At 33.6% G+C, this 12,592-nt stretch overlaps 1 protein-coding gene across 1 annotated transcript in view; it reads right to left on the bottom strand.

Annotated features, from left to right (window-relative positions):
• The window catches only part of cyld3 (cylindromatosis (turban tumor syndrome) 3), a 7,523-nt gene extending 529 nt beyond the window's left edge, over positions 1-6,994 (bottom strand). The window contains exons 1-7 of the mRNA XM_073836778.1: positions 6,921-6,994; positions 6,476-6,677; positions 6,075-6,353; positions 3,737-4,111; positions 3,546-3,651; positions 256-767; positions 4-169 (exon numbers count right to left, since the gene is read on the bottom strand). Coding sequence (XP_073692879.1) covers positions 4-169; positions 256-767; positions 3,546-3,651; positions 3,737-4,111; positions 6,075-6,353; positions 6,476-6,655 — 1,618 coding nt within the window. The 5' untranslated portion in view covers positions 6,656-6,677; positions 6,921-6,994. The remainder of the gene's footprint in view (positions 1-3; positions 170-255; positions 768-3,545; positions 3,652-3,736; positions 4,112-6,074; positions 6,354-6,475; positions 6,678-6,920) is intronic.
• Between the last annotated feature and the right edge of the window lie 5,598 nt (positions 6,995-12,592).

Genomic DNA, 12,592 nt, shown 5'->3' with positions numbered 1-12,592 from the left:
CACCGATAGAGTTGCAGCGATCGACCTGATTGATGGGCAGTTCAGGTTCAGGAAACCTAGAGTCGCGTCTGCAGTTCCTCAGTTTGACGAACAGGCCTTTGTTAGCAGGACAGCGGAAGTGACGTTCACCGAGATAACTGCCATCCGTGGCTGCGGACAACTCCTGATCCTAGGGATATATACATATATAATTTGTAGTTGTATTTATTGGTATATTATTATTTTTACTGATGTATTTGACAGTTGTTTGTGTACCAGCTCGATTCCAGCGACCGGCTCCGGGACGTTGTTGATTTGTCCAATCCAGCGGATGACTCCGAAAAGGGGCGGGTCATTCACCTCTACCATAGACCCCACCTCCAGCCACATGCTAAGCTCCGCCCTCTGCTCAACGATTGGTGGAGACGGGAGGTTGTGGAATCCGTTGGAGGAGCGGGACTGGTCTGTGGGCGGGGACATGGGCGGGGCCTGAGGTTTGTTGGGCGGGACCGTAGGAGGCAGCAGAGCAGGTTTGGGTGTGGTGAGCGGAGGAGGTTTCAGAGCAGCTTTAGGGACAGAGGAGGACGGAGGCTGGAGGGCCTTTTTAGCTGTCACCAGCATGGCCGGTTGGATGAGAGGCCGGTTCGTGGGCTCCGTCGTGGGCTGTGACGGGTCTTTGCTGATCAATGGCGGCTGAAGGGCGAGTTTATTGGAGACGGCCAGCGGCGGCAGCTGAGGAAGCGGTTTGGGATTCGTTACTGCCAGAGGAGACCGCTCAGATCTAGATTCTGCACAACAAAACACATGATATATATTGTTCATATAGATAGATATAGATTATTAGTTATTTTAGATATTGGTTGCAAAGTATGGAAGTCCATTTCCTCCACTGAATAAAAAGAAGGTACTTGTGACTGTGTCTCTTTATTATTATTTTTTTTTTCTCAGAACTGTGAGATATAAATGCACAATTGCGAGTTATAAATTTAGCAATGCTGTATTATAAATTCACAATTTAAAGAAAGAAAGTATATCTTTATTTAAAATATCTTTATATTGTTTCTCACAATTGCAATTTTCACAAAAACTTTGTATCTCGCAATTCTAACTTTTTTCATAACTAAGATAGATTTTAATAGATTTTCCCTAATCTATTAAGATTAAGGGTCTGGCATCAAGCAATGAAAAGGGCCTAACTCGAGGGGCAGCACCAAGCATGCATTTGAAACTCTCACTGCACTCAATTGGATAACGCCACGACCAATCACAAGCGGAGCGGAGCTAACTGATTAAACTCTTACCGTATCCAGTTGGCAAAACAGCAAAAACGTCCTTCTGGCAAAGGAACTATTCGAGCGCGGTTTTCTGTTCCTCTTTTATATGAAAAGCCAAGTCAAACTCGTTCATTGTAGCGGCCAAAGCCATTTCAAACAACTGGTGTTCGTCTATAGCCATCTTTCAATGTTTATTAAATGATTCCGGACGTCGCAGTGCTGTCGTCATCAGTTTAGCTCGCCTCTGGCCCGCCTACATCAGATACACCGATTTGATTGGTTCCCACAACTGCTTACGTATTGCAGTAACGTGCATCATTGCTCGATGCCAGAGTGTCTTGCAGAGACAATTCAAATTGTGCTCTCGGGAGACCTCTGGATTTCCAGGGTAAGATAAATGCACAATTGCAAGTAATAAATTCGGGATTTAAACTCATAATTTAGAGAAATAAAGTCAGAATTGCAAGTTTATATCTTTATTCTTTTTTCTCACAATTGTAACTATATATCTCACAATTCTGACTTAATTTCTTGGAATTGCGAGTTTATATCTTGGAATTCTGACTTAATTTCTCTGAATTGCGAGTTTATATCTTGGAATTCTGACTTAATTTCTCTGAATTGCAAGTTTATATCTTGGAATTCTGACTTCATTTCTCGGAATTGCGAGTTTATATCTTGGAATTCTGCCTTCATTTCTCGGAATTGTGAGTTTATATCTTGGAATTCTGACTTCATTTCTCTGAATTGCGAGTTTATATCTTGGAATTCTGACTTAATTTCTCTGAATTGCAAGTTTATATCTTGGAATTCTGACTTCATTTCTCGGAATTGCGAGTTTATATCTTGGAATTCTGCCTTCATTTCTCGGAATTGTGAGTTTATATCTTGGAATTCTGACTTCATTTCTCTGAATTGCGAGTTTATATCTTGGAATTCTGACTTCATTTCTCTGAATTGTGAGTTTATATCTTGGAATTCTGACTTCATTTCTCGGAGTTGCGAGTTTATATCTTGGAATTCTGACTTCATTTCTCTGAATTGTGAGTTTATATCTTGGAATTCTGACTTCATTTCTCGGAATTGTGAGTTTATATCTTGGAATTCTGACTTCATTTCTCGGAATTGCGAGTTTATATCTTGGAATTCTGCCTTCATTTCTCGGAATTGTGAGTTTATATCTTGGAATTCTGACTTCATTTCTCTGAATTGCGAGTTTATATCTTGGAATTCTGACTTCATTTCTCTGAATTGTGAGTTTATATCTTGGAATTCTGACTTCATTTCTCGGAGTTGCGAGTTTATATCTTGGAATTCTGACTTCATTTCTCGGAATTGCGAGTTTATATCTTGGAATTCTGACTTCATTTCTCGGAATTGCGAGTTTATATCTTGGAATTCTGACTTCATTTCTAGGAATTGTGAGTTTATATCTTGGAATTCTGACTTCATTTCTCGGAATTGCGAGTTTATATCTCACAATTCTGACTTAATTTCTTGGAATTGCGAGTTTATATCTTGGAATTCTGACTTCATTTCTAGGAATTGTGAGTTTATATCTTGGAATTCTGACTTCATTTCTCGGAATTGCGAGTTTATATCTTGGAATTCTGACTTCATTTCTCGGAGTTGCGAGTTTATATCTTGGAATTCTGACTTCATTTCTAGGAATTGTGAGTTTATATCTTGGAATTCTGACTTCATTTCTCGGAATTGCGAGTTTATATCTTGGAATTCTGACTTCATTTCTCGGAATTGCGAGTTTATATCTTGGAATTCTGACTTCATTTCTCGGAATTGCGAGTTTATATCTTGGAATTCTGACTTCATTTCTCGGAATTGCGAGTTTATATCTTGGAATTCTGACTTCATTTCTCGGAATTGCGAGTTTATAACTTGGAATTCTGACTTCATTTCTCTGAATTGCGAGTGTATATCTTCATTTCTCGCAATTGCAAGTTTATATCCTGGAATTCTGACTCTATAACTCACAAGTGTGAGTTTAGCAGAATTGCAAGTTTATATCACACAATTCTGACTTTATTTCTTTGAAATGTGAGTTTACATCTCACAATTCTGTGAGTTAAGTCACAATAACCTTTTTAAAAAAATTTATTCAGTGGCGGAAACAGGCTTTCATAGAAAATACTGCATAAACATCATATGCACTTGTTTGATAGTTTTATGATGTTTTTTTGACGCTTGGCAGCATTTGTTCACATATTTGAATATAATTAGGTGCATTCCGCTTTTAAAGGTGTTGATTGTTGATAATTGATGTGCAAATGTTACCTGGGGTTACTTTAGAGAGGGGAAGCAAAGCTCCAAACTCAGGTGAGGGGATGGAGCACAGTTTGGTGTTTTTATGATATCCATCCCACGGTCCCCCTGGTTGATCCTAAACACACACCAACATACATTAAACTTAAAGTTACCTTTCTGAGAACTAAAGCTTACATTCAACTCAGAACATTAAAACTTACCAGTAAAACTCCCACAAAAACTGCGGATGGAGCCCGGCTAGACAGTGGCCCGCAGAATTGGACGCTCCCGCGCTGGACGCACTCGTCCTGGATGAAACAGACTCTCTGCCCGATGGACAGTGGCTGTGGGACGCCAGGATTTGGGCTGGACTCCGCAGCACGTGACAGGATGTTGACGGGACTCTGGCCGTTAGCGGACGCCGTTTGGCTGGTCTGGTGCGGGTGGCGCTCGTGGTCGCCGGAGCTTCCGCTGCGGGACGATCGAGGGAGCGTGATCTCGCTGACTGGGAGGAAAAGGGCGCTGCCATCCGGACACGTGAACAGCTGATGCCCTTTATGGCTTCCATTGCCTTTACCGCGACCCGCTGCCCATCCCTGACAGAGACAACGACAGGCAGAGGAAGAGATGTGAGAAATATATTTTAGAATGAAACACATCTTTACAATTCTACATAAAAGCTAATATACTATTTCTTCATTAAATTATTATATTAAACTATGCAATTAAATTATAATTTAATTCTTAAAAATACTACAGGAAGAGGTAAGTAAAATATAATTAATATAATGAATAATATTTTTATAACATATTCTTTATATGTACCATTAGATTTTAAAAAAGTAATTCATTAATTATAGATATTTAATTAAAACATCTAGCAACTTTATAAAATGATAATAACTATTTTATTATAATTAATTATATATAGATTTAATCGCTAAGATTATAAATAAAAAAGTTTTTAGATATTTTGGAGGAAGAGATATAGAAAATATATTGTAATTATAAATAACATGTATTTATAAATTATAAAATTATATGTAATTCTAAAATAATTCAAATTATGTATTACAATTTATTAAATATATAATTTATATATTATATGTAATTATAATAATGTATATACAGTTATTTATATTAAACTGACGTCTGAAGTTTTTAAAAATATATTTTTTTATTTGTTATTTCTTATTAATACTTTTCAAATAAGTAGCAATAAGAATAATGAATTATTTATCTCTCTCTCTCTCTCTCTCTAGTTGGATAACAAGACAAAAAATATTGTTTAAAAAATACTGAAATAAAATACTTAATTACAAAAGCATCTTGGCCCGGTTTCACAGACAGGGTTTAGACTAAGCCAAGATTAGGCCAAAGTTCAATTAGGACATTTAAGCAATTTTCATAAACGTGGTTAGAATAAAAACATTACTGGTGTGCATCTTGAGACAAAACAAAGGCACTAATATATTTTAGGATCAATCGGTGCAATTTTATTTTAGTTGAAACAGCTCAGACTTACATGTTAGCCTAGGACTAGGCTTAAACCTTGTCTGTGAAACCGGGGGAATATGTTTAGAAATAAATATTTTACTATAATATATTATTTCTTATTGCTACTTTTAAAATCGTTGTTTCTTGTTTTCAGCAAACTATACTAAATCGATTTATTACTGAGTGAATTATTATTATTATCATTATTAATAATAACAATAATAACAACAATTATTATTATTATTATTATGTACTGTTATACTTTTTTATTATTAATTTGGTCCCACTTTACATTAGGTGGCCTTAACTACTATGTACTTACATATAAATTAATCATTTGGTACAATGTACTTATTGTGTACATACATGTTTTTACATTGTACTTATATATTTTAAAAAACCTATATTTAATTACATTCGTAATTAATTTCTGTAATTAACACTGTTGAACTAACCCTTACACCCTTAAACCTACCCAAACCACCAAACCTGTCCCTAACCTTACCCATATCCCACCTTTAAAGAAGCAAAAGTGTTTTGAAATGCAATATGACCACATCAAGTACATTGTACTTATTTTTTGATGTAAGTGCATAATAGTTAAGGCCACCTAATATAAAGTGTGACCATTACTTTATTTTTCATTAATTTATTAAAAAAACATTTGACCTGAAAAGGTACAACTGAAAAACAAGATTAAAAAATATTGATTAAAAAAAAAAAAAAAAAAATTTAATTAACCTCTTGAAAAAATGTTTAGAAATGAATATTTTAATAATGTTTTTTAACTTCTTTTTGCTAATTTTAAAATCTTCTTTTCAACAAACTACACTAAATATATTTATTACTGAATAATAACTAATAATAACAATTATTATTTTTATTATTATGTACTGTTATCCTTTTTTATTATGATTTTTGTCATAAAATTTTTCATTCATTTATTTTAAATAAAATTTTCACCTCAAAAAGTATAACTGGAAAACAAGATAAAAAAATATTGATAAAGATTTTTTTTGTTTTTTCATTTTCAGTGTATTGTTCATGTAATGTGAAACTCACTTTCAGCTGAACACCAAAATAAATGGCGGAGCTTCCTCTGGCCATCGGCCCGCGGTAACGAAGCTCCGCCTCGGCGAGCTCTGATTGGCTGCGGTTCCAAATGACCCGCACCTCTGACCCCAGCGCTAAAGCAGCCATTCGCTGCAGAAACTGCGGCCTGGACAGCAGTTTGACGCGGATGTCGAGATCAGAAACGGGTTCGAGCAGACCGGCGAGATCAGCCGGAACTTCACTGAGAACCTGCCTGTCCACCTTCACCACGCAGCCATTATCGATCACCTGTGAGGAATAAAGTGTACTGTCACTTTAAGAACTTCCTCCCGAGGAAAAAACAACTTGTTCCGAAACATGAAAACAAACACGTGACAGTTTCAGCTGATAATGACAGTCGGGTCTCTCACCTTCACCCACAGGTAGTCTCCTCTAACGTTTCTGTGTCCTCCTCCGTCTTGATGCTGACACAGCTGCCCCCGCTGCAGGCGAATGGTTCCTTCCAGCTGGTCCTGCACTTTATGGTCGGACGCGACCATGTACATTTTGGGGGAGCGTCGTCTTCTACTGTGGTGCGCGTCGCCGGACATACTGATGCGAACACCTCCGAACCTGCGCGTCCACGAAACAGTAATAACACTTCAATGTGTTCCATTCAAGCACTTGTTTCATTTGAAACAATATTTGTAAACAATGAAAACAAAGTTTGAATCGAGTTCGCTTTGTTTCAAACTACGCGCAAAGCGACCCAAAAACATTTCCTGCTTCATCAAACCTGTCAAACCGCATCTGATCTCGGTTTTAACATCGTTTTGACTTCTAACACGTTGGCACAAACAACAAACCTTCACTTACCGACAAAGTCATCACCTCGGTTTGAAGTGCGACACTTTATCGCTCCCCAAAACACAATAATGCCTCACTTTCACCAAAGCAGGAAGCGAGATGACTGACGGCTGCGTCGACCAATCAGAGTGAAGAAATGTTGGCGGATGGGCGGGGCTTCGTTCTGAGGGAAATTCCGTTGTTGCGGTTTTTATTTTGGTATGAGTATTTTTTCATCTTCCGAGAATTCAAGGGTAAATAGTACATTCATTTTAAATGTATGTCTTATGTCAATATATATATATGATCTTATTTTATATTGTATTTATAAGGATATTACGAAAGTTTTAATGAGCCATTTAATAGTGATGGACAAAGATTAGATGAGAAAAAAATAATTTCATAAATGTTTTGTGTTCGCTCGCAAAACTTTTGGAATTTTCCACTGGCTAGCAAAACATTACAATATATTTAAAAAGCACTTAAGTAATTTATTTACGTAATCAGGATTATGTTTAAGTACTTGTAGTTAATTAGAGTAAATTGCATTTTAAAATATTCGTAATCAAACTACAGTTACGTTTTTATGGATTACATAATTACATATTATTTACAAAATAGCAATAAATTATTTATAATTTGTTATTCCCTAATTTCTCTTTTTTTATCTTTTACATTTTCCTTTACAAAATAGCCATTTGAGCATTTGGCATTTTATTTCAGTTATCAATCTGTAGGTTTTTTAACCATGTGTTTCCATGTCTTTAGAAAGCTTTAGTCTTTCAAACACACAATAAAATGCACAAATTCACAAATGTTACTTACCGTACCCCTGAGATTTTAAAATAAATATTTTAATAATTAAGTTTCACATTTGTATGTTTATTAGTTCTTTGGCGTTGAATATGGTCACATGACATGCAGGTAAATAAATAAAATATACTTTTTTGTACTTTTTTTTTTTTTGATGGATTTTAAAATTATTAATATTTCTTATGATTTAATTAGTTTTTCATTAAACTCACAAATGCCAGTTTGGGAAACTGTGACGTACTATAATATTTAATAATATTGTAATGTATAATGTGTAATGCACTTCTTGCTGTTAATAACAACAAATGGAATATATTTTCTTACTCTTCATATTTTTATGTCAATATGGTACAATATTATCTTATTTAAATCAATGTGATAAATGAGTAAAAGTAAAAGTAGTCTGATGATATTACCTAAAATGTGTAATGCAATGGATTACGTTACTAACTACAATTTTTGTCATTTAATTTAGCATCAGTAACGGATTACAATTTTCAAGCAATCTACCCAGCTCTAGTAATATATAAATATATAATTTCTGACAAAAAATAAATAAAAATAAATAAATAATAACCACAGTTTTTCAGGGGAATGTTTGTGTTTTGTCGAAAAAAAATGATGAGCAATCCCTAATTTCTCAGGCAACACATAAGTCGAAAAAATGAAGGCAAATGAAAACAGCTAAATCTGTACCATATTATTCAAGATAAGTATATTATTATTCTGTAAGTCAACTGTGTAAAATATAAGATGATGTACAGGTCTGAGGTGGGGCCAGTGCTTTAACTGCGTTAAAATATTTTAATCACGTTATTTTTTCATAAATAATTAAGTTAACGAGTTACACTGACAGCCCTAGATTTAAAGAATTAAAAAGTAATCTATTTTGCAAGAGTCAGGGATTTTATTTTCACAAATATGGTTAAATTTTTAAAGCTTTTTATAAAACTTTTTTTTTAATTCGTTTTTATACATAACATTCTACATTTTTTCACATTAAACATACAAAATATTACATACACTACCGTTCAAAAGTTTGGGGTCAATTGTAATAGTCTTTGAAGAAGTCTCTTCTGCTCATCAAGGCTGCATTTATTTGATTAAAAATACAGAAAAAATACAGTAATATTGCAAAATGTTTTTAGACTACAGAATAATGTTTTTTATTTGAACATACTATAAAATAGAATTTATTCCTGTGATGAAAAGCTGAATTTTGATCAGCTGTTACTCCAGTCTTCAGTGTCACATGATCCTTCAGAAATCATTCTAATATGCTGATTTATTATTAGAATGATCAATGTTGGAGAATATCAACAGTTGTGCTGACAAATAGTTTTTGGAACCTATGATTTTTTTTTTTTTTCAGGATTCTTTCATGAATAACTAGCTTAAAAAGTACAGTGTTTATTCAAAATATGAATATTTTATAACAATGTAAATTATTTATTATTAACTTTTAAAAAAACTTTTAATTATTAACTTAATACATCCTTGTTGAATAAAAGTATTAATTACTTCAATTAAAAAAAAAAAAAAAAAATGTACTGACTCCAAACTTTTGAACGGTAGTGTACATAGTAACAGCAATTATTAAATGCACAGGTGAAGAAAAATACAATAAATTCAATATAAAACCAAAGTCCTGTGTGAGTTTTAGAAATTTAGAAAAGTTTGCAACTTGTTTAAAAAAGTAGCTTAGCTTCACAAAGAAAAAACCTGCTGAAAAAGAACAACAAATGCTAATCTTCCCTCATGCAGGAGAGAGCGGGGTAAGTTGTCACACTGTTCATAACTCCAACACTAGAAGCTCTATCTCAAAAATTAAATAGCCACTTTGTGTGACTTCTTCTTCTATAGTCAACCTCCTGTTCACATGTGCTCAAGACTGCTCTAATGTGGGGTGAGCGCAATTTTTTTTTAATTTTTTGTCCTAAAAAGTAAAAAAAACATCACTTTACGTTTTCTTCAGTACAACTTTGTTAGGTATAGATGTTGCACAAAATAGAGGAGACAGTAACATGTCTTTTGATACTTTAGCTGACGTGCTATGTTGAGCTAACCCTGACATTTAGTCAACATTAGCATACATGTCAGTTTGGGGCAAGTCGTCACATGTGACAACTTGCCCCAGTGCAAATGCATGCTCAAAAAACAGATGGGCCCATGATGCTGAGTCTGATTAATCAGATACAGGGCGTCTGTTTTGTTCAGAGGTTAAAAATATTAAGTTAAGCAAGTTATTTGCAGCATTTCATTCAGTTTTCATGGATTTATGTGCAAGCCAGAGAACATTTGAGTTTAAAGTTCAAAGCAAAGTTGTCTTGCCACTTAATGTTTTGATTGAAATGTGTATTGGATTGAAATAATAGTTTTTTTTCCAAATTCTCTAGGCATAATTGTTCATATTTCCAGTATGTTAGTAGCTATATACGTCAAGCCAAAACAAATTCTAACCAAGTGTGCTACACACAACCTGGGGTGAGTTCCCCAAAAGCATTGTTAGCTAACTATGGTCATTAATTCCATTGAACTCCATTGGTAATGACAGAACTTGCAACCATAGTTGCTTTTGGGAAAAAAACACCCCTGGTTAGTTTGCAGTAGAAACAGAAATGAACTTTTCCAATTAGTTTCAATTGTTTTTTTTTTTTGTTTTTTTTTTTACCTAATTAAATATATGCATCATATTTTGTGTCAAATTCTTACATTTAATCAACAAATTCAAAGAGTAAGACACTAAAGGGCTGTTACTAGTCAAATGAAATCAGTATTTGTGTTTGCAATGCAGAGGTGGCACCAGTAGGTGGCAGCATGTAACCAATTCGCTCAATAGGGATGATTCATTCAGTTAAGAAACACTTGAGGATGGTTGAAAAGGTTAATCAGCAAGACATTACAAAATTCATGTCAGATATTATGACTGTTTTGAACCTGTTAAGAAAGAAATTGGGAAATAGAAATGGCTAAGGAATGGAAATTTGCTCCTTTTAAGGATAGTAGAGAACCAAAACAGGCTTTAAAGTCATCAGTATAGAACAAACTATTCATTTCCCTTCATAACTCACAGACTACTTGAAATACACCAGTCATCTTTTGATACAAGAAACAACTATAGGTGTACTAATTAATAATACAATTTATATATTGTCACTAATAAAGACAGGACTATAATGTTAAATTAAATGCAAGTTTGAGTGTTACAACCGTCCCCTTTGTGTGGGTGATTGAAACAGTGTTTAGGGGCAATTGTAACACAGAACAATAAGTCATATTAAACCACTGTATCTAAAAATAAAAGCCTTCCTCAAAGTAACCACTTTACTGAAGACATAAAAGAGGTTGAAATCAGATTGATTAATAATATTACTTTTTCCAAGTACTTTTTAATAGACAGTAAAATATCTGAGTTACTTTTCCCCCATTTATTGATTAAAAGCTCTCCTGTCTCCATGTTGAGAGAAATTGTGAGTAAGATGTTCCTTTAGTTCTAGAATAAATGAACATGCATTAATTCATCTCACTCACTAGAAAACAGATACAGTGTTCTTCAAAATGAATAAAAACACTGAAACTCAACGCAAACCTGCAATAATTAAATATGTTCAATAATACAAATATCCTTTATGTATTTAATCCCATTTTATTAACCGATGTCTTTGCTGCCGACCTTCGATGATCCAATTCATCCAAACTAATAAGCAGAAATTACTCAAGATAATCTAACATTTGTTTTCCTTTTTTTATTGCTGAAGAGTTGACATTTGTTCTTCTGCGGTCTACTGTACAGACGGAGATTTACTTTTCTCTAAACCTGAGGCTTTTGTTATGAAAAGGCTTTTACATTTGACAAACAAACAACTTTTTATATTAAAAACAATGAAGCAAGCCCTGCCCAGATTTAAAAAGTAACGCAGAAGTAACATAACGCTTTACTGTCCATAAAAAGTAACTAAGTAACGGAATTAGTTACTTTTTTAGGGAGTAACTCAATATTTAATGCATTACTTTTAAAAATAACGTTCCCCAACACTGTGTACCATATTAATCAATATGGCTTAAAAAAGGATGTAATTTTTAATTTCTTACATTTTTTTCCACACCATATGAATTTAGTAGGGCTGTCAGTCGATTAAAATGTAAATTTTAAAATCGAATTAATTGCAAAATAAATTTGACTGTAAACATTACAAATTGTAGCTTTAGAAAGAAATATTTTATTTGATTCAACATAAAATTTATTAAACAAACACGTAGGCTGCAACGGCCTAACGTACACTATGGAGCATAAAAGAAGATAATCTGAGAAACATCTCAGTATGACAGCCTCAAAATACGGCCTAAAATTATGTTCCAAAAAAGAAAGGTTTGAAATGACATGACGATGAGTAAATGATGACAGAATTAATGTTTTGGGCGAACTATACCTTTAATGTTTTTATTATTTATTTGTAATGAAATGATACTCTAAATAAGAAACTAAATCTGCCAGCAGGTGGCAGTAAATTCGATTTGAAAACGGCTGATTCATTCAGGAATGATGTCAATGGCCTTTGAATCATTGATTCACACGATTCGTAAAATATTTTATTTGCGTTATTTTTTCATAACTAATTAATTATGTTAACGAGTTAAACTGACAGCACTACAATTTAGGAATTAAAAAGTAATCTAATTTTGTGAGAGTTAGCGACTTTATTTTCTACTCTACTTTCTTAGTCACAAATATGGTTACATTTTAAACATAAAAAAAAACAGCTTTTTATAAAACACTTTTTTAAAATAAATTTTATACATAACGTTATACGTTCTTTCCTTTCACATTTAACATACAAAATATTAAATACATATTAACAGCAATTAATAAATACACAGGTGAAGAAAAA

The sequence above is a fragment of the Garra rufa genome, chromosome 3 (assembly GCF_049309525.1).
Source record: "Garra rufa chromosome 3, GarRuf1.0, whole genome shotgun sequence".
NCBI classification, from domain to species: domain Eukaryota; kingdom Metazoa; phylum Chordata; class Actinopteri; order Cypriniformes; family Cyprinidae; genus Garra; species Garra rufa.
This window is presented reverse-complemented; position numbering and strand designations above follow the sequence as displayed.